Source organism: Rhipicephalus microplus, chromosome 5 (assembly GCF_043290135.1).
Source record: "Rhipicephalus microplus isolate Deutch F79 chromosome 5, USDA_Rmic, whole genome shotgun sequence".
NCBI classification, from domain to species: Eukaryota; Metazoa; Arthropoda; class Arachnida; order Ixodida; family Ixodidae; genus Rhipicephalus; species Rhipicephalus microplus.
Genome location: NC_134704.1, coordinates 154167545 through 154186692, shown reverse-complemented (window position 1 = coordinate 154186692; position 19148 = coordinate 154167545). Strand labels below are relative to the sequence as shown.

General features: G+C 45.4%; 1 protein-coding gene across 2 annotated transcripts in view; it reads left to right on the top strand.

Moving 5' to 3' along the window:
* Positions 1-19148, top strand: part of LOC119174142 (uncharacterized) — a 131299-nt gene that overhangs the window by 26904 nt on the left and 85247 nt on the right. For both annotated transcript variants that reach the window (XM_075896092.1, XM_037424961.2), the window contains exon 3: positions 18154-18355. In XM_075896092.1, the coding sequence (XP_075752207.1) occupies positions 18154-18355 (202 nt within the window). The remainder of the gene's footprint in view (positions 1-18153; positions 18356-19148) is intronic.

Sequence of the window (19148 nt, the reverse complement as noted above, 5' to 3'; positions counted from 1 at the left end):
TAGTTCTTCATCGTAAACATCGTCAATCGGCATGGCGCTCCCACAGCAGTGATTACAGACAGAGGACCTGCCTTCACCGCAGAGCTTTTAGAGTCGGTTCTCAGACTCAGCAGTACAGCTCACCGGAGAACAACTGCATATCATCCACAGACAAACGAACTTCCACAGTGCTTCAATAGCACCCTCACAGACATGATCAGTATGAACGCTGACACGGAGCATAAAAACCGGGATGAGATATTGCCGCGCGTGTCCTGTGCCTACAATAGCACGCTACAAGAAACCACTGGAACTACACCGTTCTGTCTGACCTATGCTCGCGAAGTAAGGACAACGTTGTACGCCATGTTGCCGCATGAGTGTGATGACAACCATGTAGATGCCGAAGAATTCACTCAGCACGCCGAGCAAGCCAGACAGCTCGCGCGCGTGCGCATTCATCATCAGCAGCACCAAGATGCACACCGGTGCGACCCCCGACACACGTTCATTAACCATACATCAGGCGACAAGGTCTGGGTTTAAATTTCAATACGTCGACGTGGACTGTCTCAAAAACTGCTAAGACGGTACTTTGGCCCATACAGCGTCATGCGACGCTTGAACGGCGTGAACTACGAAGCTGTTCCCGAGAGTCATTGCAGTAGTAAGCGCCAAAAGCATCTACCCGAAGTCCTGCACGTCGTGCATATGAAACCGTATTTACAGAGTTAATTGGCTCCCGGTTACCGTGTTGGTGCGACTACTTCATACACCTGGTAGAGCGCCTAAGTTGCGCATCGGGACGATGCTTCTTTCAGAGGAAGGCAAATGCCGCGTGCTTGCTCAAGAAAGACGATGGCAGTTGTGTATGTGCCATAATGAACTATAAAATGGACGAAAAACAAGAACTCACTTCCGCGTTCTATTAAGAAGACTGAACGGCTTCTAGTGTCTCACTGCAGCAAAACCTCTGTTTTGACATCGTGACAATATCACCTGCCTACATCATTGCTAATCGTGGCGGTTCAATTTGTTTTTTTTTGCTTGGCTAAAGAGAGGCTGAAGTCGAGTCGATTCCCACCAAATTTCGCTTCTAGTCCGGACAATGCAGCATAAATGACAAGGGTGACAAGTGACATCCATGCTAAAGCCCGCGTTTTATCTCTATATGTTAAGATACATAATTTTTCTATTTTATACCTACCTTGTTACTTTTATAGATATTCTTTAGAAAATTACTTATTCCATCTTCCACATCTGATGTGTCCAGTATTCCCCACAAGTCTTCTTGAATCACACTATCGTAAGTTCCTTTGATATCTTAGAAATGCCAGCCACAAGGGCCTGTGTTCTTTTTCCGCTATTTCAACACACTGAATCAATGAAAACAGATTGTCCTCCAAAATCCTTCGTTTACGGAATGCATTTTGTAGTTCTCCCAGCACCCTCTCATTCTCGACCCATGTCTCTAGTCTTTCCTTTACTATCTGCACCACCAGCCTCTTAACTACTGATGTCCAGTGTTAGAGCAAGGTAGTTGTTTTACCAGCTTTGCCCCCTTTCGTATATAGATCATGCTCATTCTGCTTAGTTTCCACCCATTGGGGGCTTCATCTTCCATTATTGCTTTGCTCGCTGCCTCTCTTATTATTTGCCTAAAGTTGGGTTCTAGTTTATTAAAATAATTGGGATGCTCTCAGGGCCTGTCGATTAGCTATTAGAAACTCTTTTTTCTGCCTTTTCGCACTCACGTTGTCCCAGTAGAGCCACTGCGCTAATTGGTCCATCCTCGTCCTGTACAGTGCATGTAGCGCTTTCTTGATGTTTGATATTTTCTGTCATCATTGTTTTCATATGTTTCGTCGCATCATCCCCTTTTATTCAAACCCCTTTAACTGTAGTTATAAACCTCTGTTCCATACTTGTCTTATTACGAAAAGAATTGAAATGTTTTATTTTATTTATTTGTTTACAGATACTGTCGGTCCTCGTCAGGACCAAGACAGCAGTGATAACAATACATCAATCACCAAAGCTGTGCAGTTGCCTTTCTATGCTTTTTGTTCACTTTCGTCATCCATTAGACTCCCCATTTTTTAACCTTTTCACTGGTGAGATCAGACGTTTCCCTTCTGCCGCTCAAATAAATATCCCATTTTCTTTTGACATTATCTTGCGGTTCACCTTTGTGTTTAGCATACCTGTCTCCTTTTCCTGGTTGATTTGATTCATACTTTAGCAAGCTCTAACTCAAGCAATTGAGTTAGATTTGTGTATGTCCACTCTATTTTAGTGTTCTCGGTGATTACTTTTATTGTCTTTAGTTGCCATTTCTATTTGCCTTTCTGAATAAATATTACCGTTTGGTTGCTTAAAATGCCTCCTTTTCTTTTTATTTCTCTTCCAAAACTCAGAATAATACGTTTGTGATCACTACCTAAGCTTCTGGATCCATATCTATCTATGTTCAACACCCTTAGCCAATCATACATCTTGGGTGACGAAATAGCGCAACATATCGTCGACTGCAGCCTTTCCACCTTCCATGTTACTTGCCCTTCGCATTTCTCGATACTGTCTCACATGAATAGATCATGCCTTTAACAGATATTCATTAGCAATCTCCCTGTTGGTTTGGTATATCCATTCATATATCCTATGTGTGCATTCATATCTCCTTATATAATTATCTGGTACTTTTCTCCTAGTTCTTCAATGTCTATGTCTATGCACAGCGTAATTTCTTGGTTTTCCTCTGTGGCTTTTGCTCCTGTCTACAAGTATACGAAACCCAGGAGCATCATCTGCCCTGCCTTTTTCCTTTTAGCCATAAGTGTTCCCTGCACTCCTGCTCGACCCTTTGCCAGTTTGTACTTTTATGATTGAATGCCCCAATACCACACCCATTCCTGCTGCATTTTGTTCTACTACAATGTTCTCATGCGTCGTCCGCATTGCTAGGTGGTTGTTCCATGTGCCTAAGATGTGATTCTACAAATTCATATACCATCAGCTTCTCCTCTCTTACCTGTTGTTCTCTCTCTCCCCACTTCATTCTATTCCTGCCACCCTGCATAATACCCTACGTCTGAGTTGGCTCGGCCCTTGAGCCTACGTGGATTGCTCCCCCAGACACTACGTGTCTTAGATATAGGTGCCACTTTAGAATCATATCTGCCTATACCAGCTGTCAAGGAGTCCCCCTGGTTGTTTTCCTCATTACTAGCTATCCTGGACCAGGAAGGACTCACGTGCTCTCCAAAAAAGCTATTGAGCGTCCTGCAAGTCGCCAACCCAACTCATCACCTTGCCTCCTATCGAAGTGAATCGTCTCGTTGAAAACTACCACACCTATGCACCTCTCTGTTTATTTCCACTACCACAATGCCGTTCTCTCGACTCATCTGTCATATCTCTTTGTTTGCGTCGATAACCACTCTTTGCAGGTTGCCGTCACGCATCGGTACCTTCGGTATCATGCATATCACTACCTGTAACTGAGGGGTAATGGCGCGCAAGTCATCGACCCCATTTGCCACTGTGCTCACTAGTCCTACCGAGTCTTCATTCAACACATCGTTCAAACCGCCCGCAATTATCTCGAGCTTTCGTTCATCAGCATTATTTGTGAGTTTTGCGCTCCCTTGTTTCGTGGCTGCTTTCCGCTCACTTGCCTCATGTATATATCCTGCCAAGGATGGATGGATGGATGCTATGAGCGTCCCCTTTATAACGGGGTGGTGACAAGTATGCCACCAGGCTCGACAAAAAAAAACCTTTTTTCTTTTTTTATGTTGGCCTAATGCCTCTACTTGGATAAATTCTATCTTAATGGAAAAAAGGTAAATTTTCAGCTTAAGTTCTCTGCCATTTACGGCACACTGTCCATATTTTATTTTTCCAATATTTATTTTTGTCCTTTCTCTCTAATTTTCTGCCACCAATACTTTAACCGTCTCTTACTTATTTCAATCGCGGGTGTGTTCAGCTTTCCATTGCTGTCCCTAAAACCCAAGGCTTCCTGTAGGCTCGTGCCCAAACGTACACCCGGGCGGATATCTCCACATTCAATCAGAACATGCTCCGCCGTTTCCTTATCTTTCCCGCAGCATGTGCATTGTTCTTCTTCTTTACTGAATCTTGCTTTATAACTACGCGTTCTAAGGCAACCCGATCTCGCTTCAAACAGTAAAGCGCTTCCCCTTGAATTATCGTAAAATGCCTCCCTCCTTATTTCATTTTTGCCCTTTCGGTAGTTACTCAGAGCCGGTTTTTTCTCCATAGCTGCCATCCAGTAAATCCTCTCCGCCTCCCTGACTTTTCCCCTAATGCTCTTTGTTGACATATGGCTTACAATACCAGCCGTATACTTACTAGTGAGTCTTCTAGTTCTTTTTCTCCACTGTGTGTCCACGCTCTTCCTATACAAATAACGGAACACCTTCTCTGCCCATCTACTCTCCTTCATATTTCTTAGCCTTTCTTCGAACCTTATTTTGCTCTGCGCTTCCCTCGCCTCAAAACCTGCCCACCCCATATCGCCCTTTACAGCCTCGTTTGTCGTCTTCCCGTGAGCACCCAACGCGAGGCGTCCCACAGTCCTTTGATTTACATCCATTCCCGATTGCACCTCTGCCCTCATGCACACCACTGAGTTCCCAAAAGTAAGCCCTGGAACCATTACACCCTTCCACAGACCTCGAAGCACCTCATACCTATTGTATCCCCACAACGCTCTGTGCTTCATTATTGCCGCATTCCTCTTTCCTTTTGCTGCCGAGGCTTTTTCCTGTACCTCCATGTATCTATCACTCTCATTTACCCATACTCCAAGGTACTTGTATTCACTTACCCTCGGTATTTCTTGGCCTTGTATGGACACCGTCTGATCACAGGGATCATTGAATACCATCAATGCACACTTCGTTACACTGAATCCTAGTCCAAGAGCTTCACCTTCCCTTCCGCATATATTCGCCAGCTGCTGTATATCATCTCGACTGTCCGCAAATAAGACGATATCGTCCGCATAAAATAAACCTGGAAGCTTCTGCTCAATCATCATGCCGCCCTGTTTGTGTGACAGATTAAAACCAATGTTGCTACCTTCTAGCGCTTTTTCCATACTCACCATGTACAGCATGAATAACAGCGGGGACAAAGGACATCCCTGTCTCAGACCCCTGCTAACCTCAACGTTCTCTTTGCTACGCATTCCTTCCCACTCTATGCAAACTGTATTTTCTCGGTATATCTCCCTCAAAAGCTGTATACAGTCGTCGCCCATGCCCATTCCTTTCAATATATCCCACAAAATTTCCTGATTAACGTTGTCGTATGCCCCAGTGATGTCTAGAAAAGCCACGTACAAGGGCCTATTCTCTATTTTAGATATTTCTATACACTGAGTGAGAACAAACAGGTTATCGTCTAACCGCCTGTCGACTCGAAATCCGTTCTGAAGTTCTCCCAAAATATCGTTATGTTCGGCCCATGTTTCTATTTTCATTTTTACTGCTTGCATCGCCATCCTGTATAGTACCGCTGTAATGGTTAGTGGTCTATACGAGCGAATCTTGTCCTTTTCTCCCTTGCCTTTATAGATTAAGTTCATTCTACTTTGTCGCCAACTGTCCGGTATTTGTCCGTCCTTTAAGCTTTTTTCTACTGCTTTTAACAATGCTTCTTTAGTGTTATGTCCTAGTTCGTTAATGAGGCTAACGGGAATCCCATCTAAACCCGCGGCAGTGCGCTTTGGAATTTTTCCTTCGGCCTTTTTCCAGTTGAAATTATCAAGTACTAGCTCTTCCTCTGTTGCTTTCTCCGCCACACTTTTACTCACCGGGGAGATCCCCTGGACGCTCTTTTGAAACGAAACGGCTGTTACCTTTTGGATGTAACCTAGCGCTTCGTACCCTTCCAATTGATTTCCTCCTTCATCTAGAATATGTTGTTGCGTTGTGACAGACTTCCTACCTAGCGCCTTTATGTGGCTCCAAAAAATCCTAGGCGCGGCCTCCTTTTTTTCGTGTATCTCTGTCATCCAGCGTTCACTTTCACCTTTAATTTTTGCCTCTACCAATTTCTGTACAAGGGATTTTTTCTCTAAATATATTTCCCATATTTTTTTGACTTCGTCCTGCGGCCGCTTCTCCTTTTTTGCCTTTCTATGCTCCCGTGATGCTTCGCGTCGCTTCTCGATCGCCTCCCGGATTTCCTTGTTCCACCAACTTTTTGGCTTCCTTTTTCCTTTCCAGCAAACAGTTTTCTTCTCTTTCCCTATCTCCTTCGTCATTAGATGTAACAGCTCACTATACTCCCAGTCCTTGCCTGGTATTTCGCCTACTTCTTCCTCGACTCTTGCGGCTATATTTATTATTTGTTTGTCATTTAAATACGAGCTGCCAGACTTTGATTCCATGCTCATATTTTAAGTTTCGTATCCCATTTGTAATGTTATTCGTTTATGATCACTACCCAAGCTGTTAATGCCTTCCTCGTCTATCCTCATTTCTGTCAGTTTGTGGTAAATTCCTTCAGTCATGAGACAATAATCAATACTTGATTGCTTGTTTCCGACTTCCCATGTGATCTGGCCGTCACATTTAGGCCCCGTGTTAACTATCTCCAGACTATGTTGCTCGCAAAGATCTAGTAATAACTTCCCATTGGTGTCTGAATATCCGTCAAGGTCATGTATGTGGGCATTCATGTCCCCTAGAAGGATAATTTCGGCCCCATTACCAAATTCCTTAATATCCGCACTCATGCAATCCACTATCTCCTGATTCTTTTCTCTGCAGTTATTCCCCGTCCACAAGTAGGCTACCCCTAGCCACGTTTCCTTTCCACCTACTGTGCCCAGAACCCAGAGGTGCTCTGAACACGTCTGTTTCACTCTAACCCATTTGGCTCCGCGGTGAATTAGCATTCCTACACCCCCACCTTTCCTTTCCGGTATGGTCCTGTTACACCCTTCCCAAACATAATTTTTAATATGTGGTGGCTCTTCCAAGTCTCTAAGGTGTGTTTCTGTAACCGCATACACGCCTATCTGTTCTTTGTTTAACTGCTCCTCAATCTCTAACCATTTTGCCTTCTTTCTGCCACCCTGCATGTTTATGTAACTAATTGCAACACGCGCCTTTTTCCTTTTTCTTTTACCTTTTTTCTGGTTTTTCGCAATTCTACCTGTCAAAGCGTCCTCCTGGTTGTTTTCCCTGTTACGAGCTACCCCGGACTCCGAAGGGCCCGTGAGCCCCCCAAAAAAGCTACTGCGCGTCCTGCCAGTCGCCAGCCCACCTCGTGTCCAAGCCTCTTATCGAAATGAATCTTGTCTCTTTGGAATCCACCCCACCTGTGCACTTCCCTGTTTAAATCCACTACCTCGAAACCCTTCTCTCGACTAATTCGCCATATCTCTTTGTTTGCGTCGACAACCGCTCTTTGCAGGTTGACGTTGCGTACTGGTACTTCCGGTACTGTGCATACTACAATTTGCACCTGGGGGGACACGGTGCGCATGTCATCCACCCCTTTCGCCAAGGTCGTCGCTAGTCCTGACGATTCTTTTTTCAGGACGTCATTTAACCCTCCCGCAATTACAACGAGGTTACGATTGTTAGCTTTAGCTGCGAGTTGTTCACCCGCTTGACTCATTACTGTCCCCAGCGTTTGTCCTGGGAACGTCCCTATCGCAACTCTCTTGTCGCCTTTCACCCTTTCTTTGATTGCCGCTGCGCATCGGACTAAATTTGAGTCACCGGCGATGATGACCTGTTCAGACATTCCTTCTGAAACCTGCACCTGGCTGCTGACTAGGTGACTGGCGTGAGTCACGGCTGCTGGTTTGCTCCCTCCCTCCCTCAAAACTACTTCCCGGTAGCTGGGCCCTGTGGCCAATGTGTCTGCCTTTGTCATGCCTGTTTCCTTCATCTCTCCCGCACGGGGGGTCGTCGCCATAATGCTTCCGCCGTCACCTGCGTCTTCGTTCCCTTTCACGACCTTCGCTAGGCCCTTCTCGGCTGCCCGGAGCCTTTCTTCCATGGCTGACGTTTTCTCTCGCTCCTTCGCCAATGCATTCTCCAGCTCTGCGATTTTCTCCATGAGCCCACTCTGGACCGCCATCATATTTTTCATTTTCTCCTCGAACTCGCACTGTCTACACTTGGCGTCATCTTCTGCTTTCTCCTCCGCACTAATTTCCACCTTCCACCCTACCCCGCACTCTGAACACTTTACGGTCTTTTTGACCATGGCTAGCTCAGTTTACCGATGCCCACGTGTTAGAAAACTGTACTAAAATACACTGGTCTAAGCCAAAAAGAACCACAATAATAAATAAATACGCTACACTTCACAGCACCTGCGCATGCACGTGGTCGGTCTACGCGCAGGCTTCAGCCACGTGGTGGCTGGAGAAAAAAGACACAGTACAAAATACTAATAAAAAAAGAAAAAAACGTACACCGTACTAGACCTAACCAAGCTTTACGCTAGCGCCTTACGTTCTCATAACGCTACATATAGAGGCAAGCTGGAAACATGCAAAAACACTTATTTGTAGCTGTCATTCCGAAGCTCTCCAAAAACACGTCCGACCTCTACCCAGGATATATGCACACAACGCCATCTATTGAGCAATTCATAAACTAGAGGTGGCTACATACTACATACGGTGAAGAGAAGGACCGAGAGCACGAGGATGTTCCCACTTAAAAATGATTACATGTGAGGTTTAAAGTGTACGAATATGAGAGACGCCATAGTGAAGGGCTCTGGAAATCTCGTCCATCTGAAGTTCTTTTCACCTCCGCCGAAAATGCAGCAGCCGCAGCAGGTGGGATTTGATCCGACGACCTATGGGACAGCAGCCGATTACCTTAGCCACTAAGTCAATGCGGTGGGCCACCCCTAAAAATGAATGAAGCAGTTGGTGTAGAAATGGGACGCCACAAAGTTGGTGGATAATTGCGGCGTGACCATCTGGTTTCAGAACTGGATGTGAACATAGAACTGCCAATATTTAGATGTTTAAGATAAAGTTGGAAGATCTATGTTAGGCTGCCAAGTATAGCGTAGTTGCTGCATGTTAGTAGCCCAGCTTTTGCAAATAGTTCAGTAGATATATAGAGCAATAGTTAACTTACTAAGAAAGACACTTTGAATAAAGCACAAGTTCAAGCAATTTTCAAGAAAAATGTGTCTTAGAGTGCGTAAGGGCAGCTGGTACCCGCTGAATTCAAAAATTGGTGTCAGAGTTCTGAGAAGTGAACGCAAAGGGCACTTTTTGGCATAAAATTAAGGGCTTTGGCCGCAGGGTTTCATGAGACTGAGTAAACGCGATGGCGTCATCATACGTATGCCGTACTTTCAGGAGCAACCCTACTCAAGTGCGGTCGCCTAGATTTGCTCAAGCAACGGTACATCGATTGTTAGTTACGAACGCCACGGTTGAAGGTAGTACGTGAGACGCTTGAGCACTTAGTCCTAGGCGGCTGGTATTCCAGATACTGTAACAAATTCGAAAAACTTCAAGCATCACTATGCAGCAGCCACCATCGCATAAACAACGCAATTTCAAATATTATGGATTATTGAGCGACAAGAATCTTCTGATGGGGTTAGTAAAGATGACGTAGTTTTCCACTTCCATATTTTCGAATGCTCGCGAGGGTGGAGAACAACAAACGTTCCGAATGCGAAGCAATTTTATCGAACTTCGACGACTTTGTCCGTATCTATCTATCTATCTATCTATCTATCTATCTATCTATCTATCTATCTATCTATCTATCTATCTATCTATCTATCTATCTATCTATCTCTCTGTCTATCTATCTATCTATCTATCTATCTATATATCTATCTATTTTTTTGTCCATCCATCTGTCTGTCTGTCTGTCTGTGTGTCTGTCTGTCTGTCTGCGTAACCACTTATGACCTTCAGCTTGCCTGGCCGTTTCGATAATAGTATATATACCAACATTGGTATGGAATAACATGACTTTATGACAAGCATAAGTAACTATTCACAACATTAAAAGCATGACACCATTGTCATGAATGTCATGATTTACATATAACAGTCTTGCTGCTCTTGTGGTGGTTTCGTTCACATGACATATTGAAAATCTGATAGGGTATGACATGACTGCATGGCGAACATAATGGACTTGCCCAATCGTGAATTTCATGATATGCATATTATGTAAGCCATAGCTACAGGCCACGCTCATGGTGCGCTCGCGGTTGTTTAGCTAGTTTCGCACATACCGAATTTGGTATGAAAAACGAAGGTATATGACTGGAGCAAACATGATAGTTATGAAATGCGCGTCCTGTAAGAGCACGACTACTTGCCACGCTCATGATGGACTCGCGGCCGTCGCACTACAGCTGCATATTCCAAATTTCGTATTACGTGACGCTAACAGACCACGAAGGTAAATGCCACGAATAAACTTTGTGATCATGATATACGTGTCATTTAAAACATTGCTACATGCAACGCTCATAGCGCGCTCGTGGTCATTTTTCAAGCTTCGCGTATACCAAACGCGGAATGAATAAAGAACATATATGGCAGGAACGAACCTGATAATCATCCCGATTGCAAAAACAGCGTGATTGCACTACGCTTTTTGACACTGGTACACGCTGGAGACGCTGGTACACGCTTGTAATCACTGGCCCTTCGCTGGGCGCACAAGGAAAAAGCTGTGTCGCACTTGTACGGGTGCTGGCTCAACCGCTGTGATGCTGGTGCGCACTGCGAAGCGCTGGAAGCACTGGAATTTTCACTAGCAAGCGCTGGTGAGTACTGGAGCACGCACTGTTTCTACCAGCGCAGCTGCAGCGTGCATGGTATTGTAGCGTGTTCCGTGGTTTGTTTCGGTGTCGTTGAATGTACGTACAACGCTTGATTCGACGGCAGGAAGAGATGCTACCCTAATAGATACCGAACATACGTAATTTTTTTAACAGATACCGAGCTTACGTAAGCGGTTTTACCCAGTGCACGGCCCAGCGAGCAATAAACCTGTCATGCCAGCCGCGTTGGTAAATATGTTACCGACACTTCTTGCTTCGTGTACACATGACTTTAATGTGTGAAAATAACTGTAAAGTATAGTTTAGACATCTATGAACCTAAGTCAACTATTTTGTCTTGTGTCGATGTTCGTACAAGGAGCGCTGACGATCGAACGTCGCGCTTTCAGCTACGCAGGCTGTCACCGTAAGCTGCCGGCCGCACGTAGCTGGTACTTCTCCGATTGATATGTAACAACACGCAGTTTTCAGTTGGTAATTTAGTGCGCCCTCGTGAACTGAGTCCCTGGCATACGTTTTCAGCGGATTGCATTGGTATTTCTATGGCTGTTTTTTTAATTGTCGGTATTGATATAACTGCAATAATCTGTACACTGGCACGCCCACTGTTTACTGCCACAGCGGAGGCCAGAAAAACGGTTGTCGCTCGCCATCGCCACTTCGTAAATGCATATCTGGCATTGATTGACCTTTCACTTACTTTAGGAACAGTTTAGGTAGCAGTTAAAAATATTGCGAAGCTCAAATGCAGAAACTTCAAGCATGGCAACTCAGCTGCTTCGAAAGCAGCCTTACCCAGTGCCGCGTCCCAGCGAGGCCTATCGTGCCGCCCGGGTCGGTGTACCTGCTGCCGGCGCTGTAGTTTTAGTAGGCCCAATTCTAAAGTGTAAGAATTACTGTAAAGTACAGTTTAGACATCCCTGAACTTAGATCAACCATTTATCCGCGTGTGTGTTGCACGCACAAGGAGCGGCGACGTTTGATGTGTCGTGCTTTCAGCCACGTAGCTTGTCACCGAAAGCTTTCTTCTGAGCGCAGGAGCCGGTACTTCTCCGACTCGTACATAAGAACACGCGATTTTGAGTTAGCAATTCGGTACGCGTTAGTTAACTACCATACTGGCATACGTTTCAGCGGATTGCATTAGTCATTTCTTCGGCGGTTTCTTAGTTGCAGGTATCGATATAACTGCAAATATGTAATCTGGCACGCCAGATGTGTACTGCTACATCGTCGCTTGCGCGAAAGAAAAATACGCAATATTCACTCGTGTGCGTGGATATCTACCAAACAAGACATGTAAATCATCTGCACTTGTTGACCAGTAGCAAGTGCTAGAAACGACCATCAAATGAAAAAAGACTATCGGCAGCAACAGCTGACAATTTGTGGCTTGCCTCCAGTCAATTTGAGATTTTTCAGAGTTAAGATGTAGATGCTTCAAAAAAATTTGCGCTCTGGCTAATATCTGCTCGTCATTCGATGCCCGAAAGCCGTTTATCACTGTCGAATTAAGGCGCAATTGTTATTTGGAAAGGAATATTATGTCAGTCTTGACTGTGCGACTTGTAAACATGAAGTTGAACGGCGCGTTCTTTGCCTAAGTTGTCGTTTTACAACCCCATAAGCACGTTCTGGCGTGGCGTAGATGGTAGCGTGCTAAATCATCAGAAGGTAGCAACTTCAAATCTCGTCAAGCGTTGTTTTATTTTTTTCAATTTTTATTTTTTAATTTTTATTGTGAATGCGCGATATTTTACTTACATATTTATTTATTTATGGCGAGTGGGCGCTCCCGTTTTATTCCTGGGAAGCCATTTCGCGCAGAGTACTGGCACGCTGCCGCTCCAGCGTCCCAGTAGCTGCACTAGTAAGCGCTGGTACCAGCGCCGTACTGGGCCCATAATCAGGCATGGCACAGGACGCTGGTACCCAGTGGCGCTGGTTTTTGCAATAGGAATGGCATGTGGGTCATGTAAGCACATGAGAACAAACTACGATCATGATGCACTCGGGACCGTTTCGCTAGCTTCATATATACCAAATTTGATGTTGGGTTACGTGAATGAATGACAAAGACGTAAGACTACTACAAGTATGACAATTGTGACTTGCGTTTTATGTAAAAAGATCACTACATATTGCTATGTTGCTGACATATCAGCGATCGGAATATAACATTGAAGAAGTGGACTGGCTTGCCCGCCGTGCGTGCTGGACTCCGTCTAGTTTGGTGTTAATACACTTAACAATAGTCATGTCTCGTCTCATTTTACGAGACATATTTGTGGTGGAGCTTCTGATTCTTCCTTGTACCCATCACGAAGCTCTGCAGCGCACGTATCATCACGGGTCCAACCATGTCACAGGTTCAAGTAACATCTACTTCACCACCCACTTCTTCTCTGTCTCCTTCCTACGTTTTCCTACCTCCTGCTCGTGATCCTGGCGTATTTCCGGACAGGATGGCTTTGACGTCGAAAAGTGGCTTAACGTGTATGAACAGATCAGCGCCGGCTATAAGAGAGTCGCGACACTCATGCTCGCCAACGTGCTTTTTTACTTTGATGGCCTACCACCGGGGTGGTTTGAGGCGCCCGAAGCTGGCATTACCAGCTAGAACTCTTTCGAAGAGAAGATCCGTGACATTTTCGGCCACATCGCAACACAGCAAACGACTGTGCGAAATCAGTTGGCTACTAGGACACAGGCGTCTACTGAATCGTACATCGCGTACATTCACGACGTTATTGCTTTTGCCGACAGGTTGACGGACACATGCCCGAAACTGAGAAGGTATCACATGTGCTTAAAGGCATCGCAGACGATGCCTTCAACCTGCTTTTTTACACTAACGTTGCCACTGTCGATGAATTCATCAAGGAGTACCGGTGGTTTGAACACGCCAAGAGCCAACATATCACGCAGAGATTCACATAACTGCCCGACACGGCCGAAACTTCGTAGTGTGAAGCCGCTGACCAGCCACCGTCCTATGACCACGTCACCCGAATTGTTCGTTGGGAGCTTGAAGGTGCCAGTCCAGCTCCCATTTCACTGCCTGTTTTCGCAACACAAGCCACCGACCCATCACAACCATCAGTAGCCTTAATTCAAGCTGTGGTAAGGCAGGAGTTTGCTAATCTTGGTCTACCATCAGCGTGCCTCCTCACTCACCCTGAAGTATGCCTTTACTCCTCAGGCAACGCCCACCAATCTCCTGCAACATTGGCTTTCCGTAACCCTACGAAATGGCGAACCCCTTACAACCAGCCGATCTGCTTTTCCTGTCACGAATCTGGGCATGTTTCTCGTTATTGCCGCCGCCGCAGGCCCAACACACTACGCAAGAGCCACCCTACTTATATTCGCCCGACTACTTCTCAACGTCCTGCCGCTGCACCGTCAAACTTCTACTCGCCGCCTTCTGACTAGCCTCTCCCCACTCACGCCCCTTCGTCCGGTCACCGCTACTCCTGTTCCCCGTCACCGCTACACCGCGAATCCAGCTCTCTGCCACCTCGGCGCTTTTCCCCGCGAGCTTCTCTGGATGATCACAGCAGGAAAACTACATATTGCTGCTTATTGAGCTAAAGCTGCAATTCCAACGACATTCGGTGATCCTATACTGTCACTGCCCCCTCACTAAAGTCTCAGTGAAGTAAAAGTCGGCAATGTTCTTGTGACTGCCTTTATTGACACAGGTGCCCACCTATCTGGTATGAGCACTCATATACGTGGCCGTTTGCAAAAGATCATGACGTCCTCTACTACTCAAGCCTTGCGTGTTGCCAATGGCAGTGCCACAGAAGTCCTCGGAATGAGCATTGCTCGTGTCAGCATTGCTGGTCGTCACACTGTAGTCCTTTTCGCCATGCTAGCTCGTTGCCGCATTGATCTGATATTTGGCATTTATGTCCTGTCGGCACATTCGGCCTTAATTGACTGTTCTTCTGGCAAGCTCAGCCTTGACCTCCCCCTTCTCTCTGATGTCTGTGAAAAGCCCATCAGCCACTTGGGTACAACCACTTTTGTACCCTTGCCTGCTCGAGCAGTGACATATGTCTTTTGTCATCGACTCCTCCAGTTCCCGATGGAGACAACATTGTTACACCGATAACAGACGCACGAATGACGCGCAGTGTTACAGTGCCACATACCATCGCCACTATAGTAGACAAATGTGTGTTGCTTCCAATCCTCGCTTTCAGCCTCATTCCCCAGGTTTTGCCCCGCCAGATGCCGCTTGCTCAACTCACTGCCATAACAGACGATTCCATCAACGTTGTCGCTGTAACGGTTCCGGACCAAGCTGAAGTCTTACGTTTATTCAGTTCTGCCAAAGCCATCCTTCAAAGTATGACTGTATTAGACGTTTAGGCTGATCAAGCCAATGCTCACTGCCAAGTTTTGGCCTCCTACGGTGACATTTTTGATGTCCGTGATCGTTCTGTGGGCCTGACTAATATAGTCAAGCATCGAATTAACACTGGTGACTGTGCGCCCGTTTACCATCGACCTTATCACGTTTCCGCATCAGAACGAGCTGTAATTCAGAAGGAAGTGGCCGAAATGTTAACAAAAAACGTCATTGAACCATCGTCGAGCCCTTGGGCTTCCCCAGTGGTCTTGGTAAAGAAGATGGCTCCTGGCATTTCTGCATTGATTATCGACACCTCGACAAAATTACCGAAAACGACAGGTATCGTCTTCCCCGTATTTACGACGCACTTGGCTGTCTTCATGGCGCCACCTTCTTTTCATCTTTTGAACTCCGATCTGGCTACTGGAAAATCGCTGTAGACAAAATGGATCGCGAGAAAACAGCATTCGTTACCCCCAACGGCCTTTACCGATTCAAGGTCATGCCGTTAGGCATCTTCAATGCCCCAGCACCTTTCGAGAGAATGATGGATACGCTACTTCAAACTTGAACTGGTATAGCGCATCACGGGGAAGAAGAAACGGCCGAGCAGACCGACACAAGAGGACAAAGCGCTAACTTTCAACTGAGCTTTATTGTCAAACTTCATCAAATATGTAGACCGGCGCAAGCAGACAAAAACCACCCAACGCAATGACAAGATTACACACAACATCGCACCGTCACATATCACAGATTCATAGGTGGTTATCCTGATTAAGGAAGGCGACTGCATGTTCAGATTAAACTAAAGAAGGAGCGCTAATACACGTGATGCCAGCTCTTGCTATACAATGCACTTCTATAATTTCCCGAGTTAATTGTGGTGGGTGCTTTTTAACCACTTCACATTGATCAAACATGGGGGAACATTCACAATTGCGGCAGTGAATTCTATTGTGGCCCTGGATTGCTTTGTGAACATTTTAATGGTGCTCTGTTAGCCTTTCATTAGGGCAGTGCCCCGTTTGGCCGAAATACCACTTACCACATGAGAATGAAATCGCGTAAACTACCCCCGCTACACACGGCACAAACCGAGTTTTGTGCTTGGTTGAGCAACCAGTGGAACGTGATTTGAGAGGATTGACTGCTTTGCAAAGCCGCTGTAACTTATCCGGCGCTGAAAACACCACTTTGACGCTGCCTTTCTCCCCTATCTTTTTTAGCCAGTGGGAAATGTCATGCTCGTAGGGTAAAACTACGGGTCTTTTTCGGTCGTTGACATATCCCACCGGCTAAAAACGATAGGGGAGAAATGGAGCGTCAAAGTGGTGTTTTCCGCGCCGCATCATGCTAAGTTATTGGTGTTGCTTGCAAGACCTGTACGAATAAATGCTCAACGTGAACCCGCAGCAGAAATCTGTTTACACTGAGCGGCGACGATAAGTCTACACCCATCATCTGAATAAAGCACTTGCAGGCCTCTCAGCACGGTATTTTAACCCCTTTATTCTAGAACGTCCCTTCACTCAACGCTTCACCTTCACTTGGGAAAACCGATGGGAGCGACGTCTCTAGGCACGGCAAGTCACTGCGTATCAGCAATAATCTGCTGCAATTCTTGAGTAGCACAGGGTCATTTTCAGCCGACTGGTGGCACAGTGCTCAACTCTGTCAAGGGAAGGGTGGAAGTCAAGTCGAGGAGCGTTTGTGAATACGGGGGTAAGTGCATTAGGCTAGCAAGCTCCCCCACTTTCGCACTACCAGTGGTTGTCTCGGAAAGCCAGAGTCCAACCGCGAATCGTACAGTGCGTGCCTATTTGCTGTAGCTTCAATTTACAAACACGTTTTCATTTAACATGAGTCCGACTGTCGCGTTTATTTTAGTTAATTAATAGTTCGTAGTACTATGCATGACAAAAATTTTTTTTAGTAACCTGACCATGGAGTATTGGCGAACTGCCATAATTCACTCTTGACACCTTTGCTTCTGGCAATGCTTGCATTAGAAACAGAGCACTTCACGGGCAGTTATCAGGTCTGCGTCATGTTTTAACTTTTGTAGCAGCTCACAGTGCAGCAGTAGTGCGTGCCTGCTTTCCAGAATGACTGAGGAGCACTGCCTTTAGCGTGCAAAATGTGAGATAATCACCCCAAGAAACACATTTTCGTGTGCGCAAGTAGAAAACCCAGCAAGCGCGGCCCGTCCGAGCGACTGGAGCTTTGCCCTCTTACCGCTACAGCGGTGAACAGCGCTGCGCGAAATTGCACCTATCTTCCCTATTACGTGACGCGAACGGACGATGAAGGTAAATGACACGTACAAACGTGATAATCATGACATGCGTGTCATGTAAAACATGATTACCTGCTACGCTCATATTGCGCTCATGGCCATTTCGCAAGCTTCACATATACATAATTTCATGTAACGTGACCTAAATCAGCGAAAAACAGAAATGTCTGGCGCAAACATAATCATCATAACATGAAAGTCATGTACGGCATAATATACATGCCTACCACTGCTGGTGCTGCTATTGCAAATGTTTGGGGTACTGTCGTTACGTGACTACAAACAACATGCTTGCGTCTTTTCAAGAAACATAAGTGCGCATAACATTTCTAACTGTGTTTACAGTGTACTACGCCCGCCCACCTCGTAATGCTGTGCTGATTTTAAATTGACATATCAGCTTTCCTCTTTCATGCTTCGCATATCATCGATTGCCACTGTTCGTGGGATCTACTTATTTTTTTGCATATTCAACACTTCCAACCACCACCACCGCGGAAAAAAAATCAGCGCATCATTGACAACAAAAAAATCAACAATGTAGGTTGTTGCTAACCACATAGATTCGTCGAATCCTAAAACCTCTTTAAGTTCACTTTGAAATAAGCCTGCATTGTCTCTTTCTTGAAAAGTGCACTATGATTTTCAAACACGTAATTGCAGCACCTAATTGCAGGTGAGCGATGTTGTCAGCCTCACGCGCAAGGAAACGCTGGCTCACATGGAGCGATATGCTATTGGCTTCCGGAACAATGGCGTTGCTCCAGGTGACCGCATCTGCATCCACCTAGAGAACGGAGTGGAAAACCTGGTAGCCATTTACGGCTGCATTTTGACTGGGGCAACCGTCGTCTTAGCAAAACCTTCGCTCACCGAAAGTGAGTAAACATGCTACTATTTACTTGGGTTACTATATAGTCAAGTATGTCAGCGAATAACACTGTCTCTTCAGGCAAAGTTTAGTGTTTAGAGTCATAAAAACTTGCAGCCTCATTTCTAGACGTGAGACATTACCAGGTCTTTATGAACTTTACAAGTATGGAACATTGTGGCTTATCTGTCAGAAATCATGCAATGAAGTGAAAAGACGTTCGTCAGTATCCTTACTGCGGCGACTAAACCTTATCAAGGACTCAATAGTTCTTTCATTTAACCTTACGTTGCAGAGAAACTTTGCCTATGTATGGTCCAAGTAAGTGTGAATATTTTATTGTGACTTTATGCACAGTTATGGAAAACTTTGCGTGTACAGCTATTACAACAAATTATTTTTCTAGCATTACAATCACAGTTGAGCACAATAATGAGCTAAGTGCTGAAAGATTGCTCACTGATTATTTTTATTCTGTGAACAACTATATAGCAATCAGACGGATACTGAACAAGGGTGACAAAACAGCCGCGAGGGTTTCTGAAACGGTTTTCGACCCACTAAAGCTGTGCAATGGGCATTGCACTTTTTTTTCTCTGGTTTCTCTGTACACATTTTTATGTAACATTGTACCTGTTTTCTCTGGTTTTGATCCTGGCTGTCCAACGTGCGAGTCTGAGGTGAAGATCTCGTCTCCTTTTGCCTTGCATCGTGGAAATAATTCACGTTATGTAACTCTGTCTGAAATTACCTAAGCTAGAACGAAACACTAGAAACAAAAGGGTTTTACACATAACCAA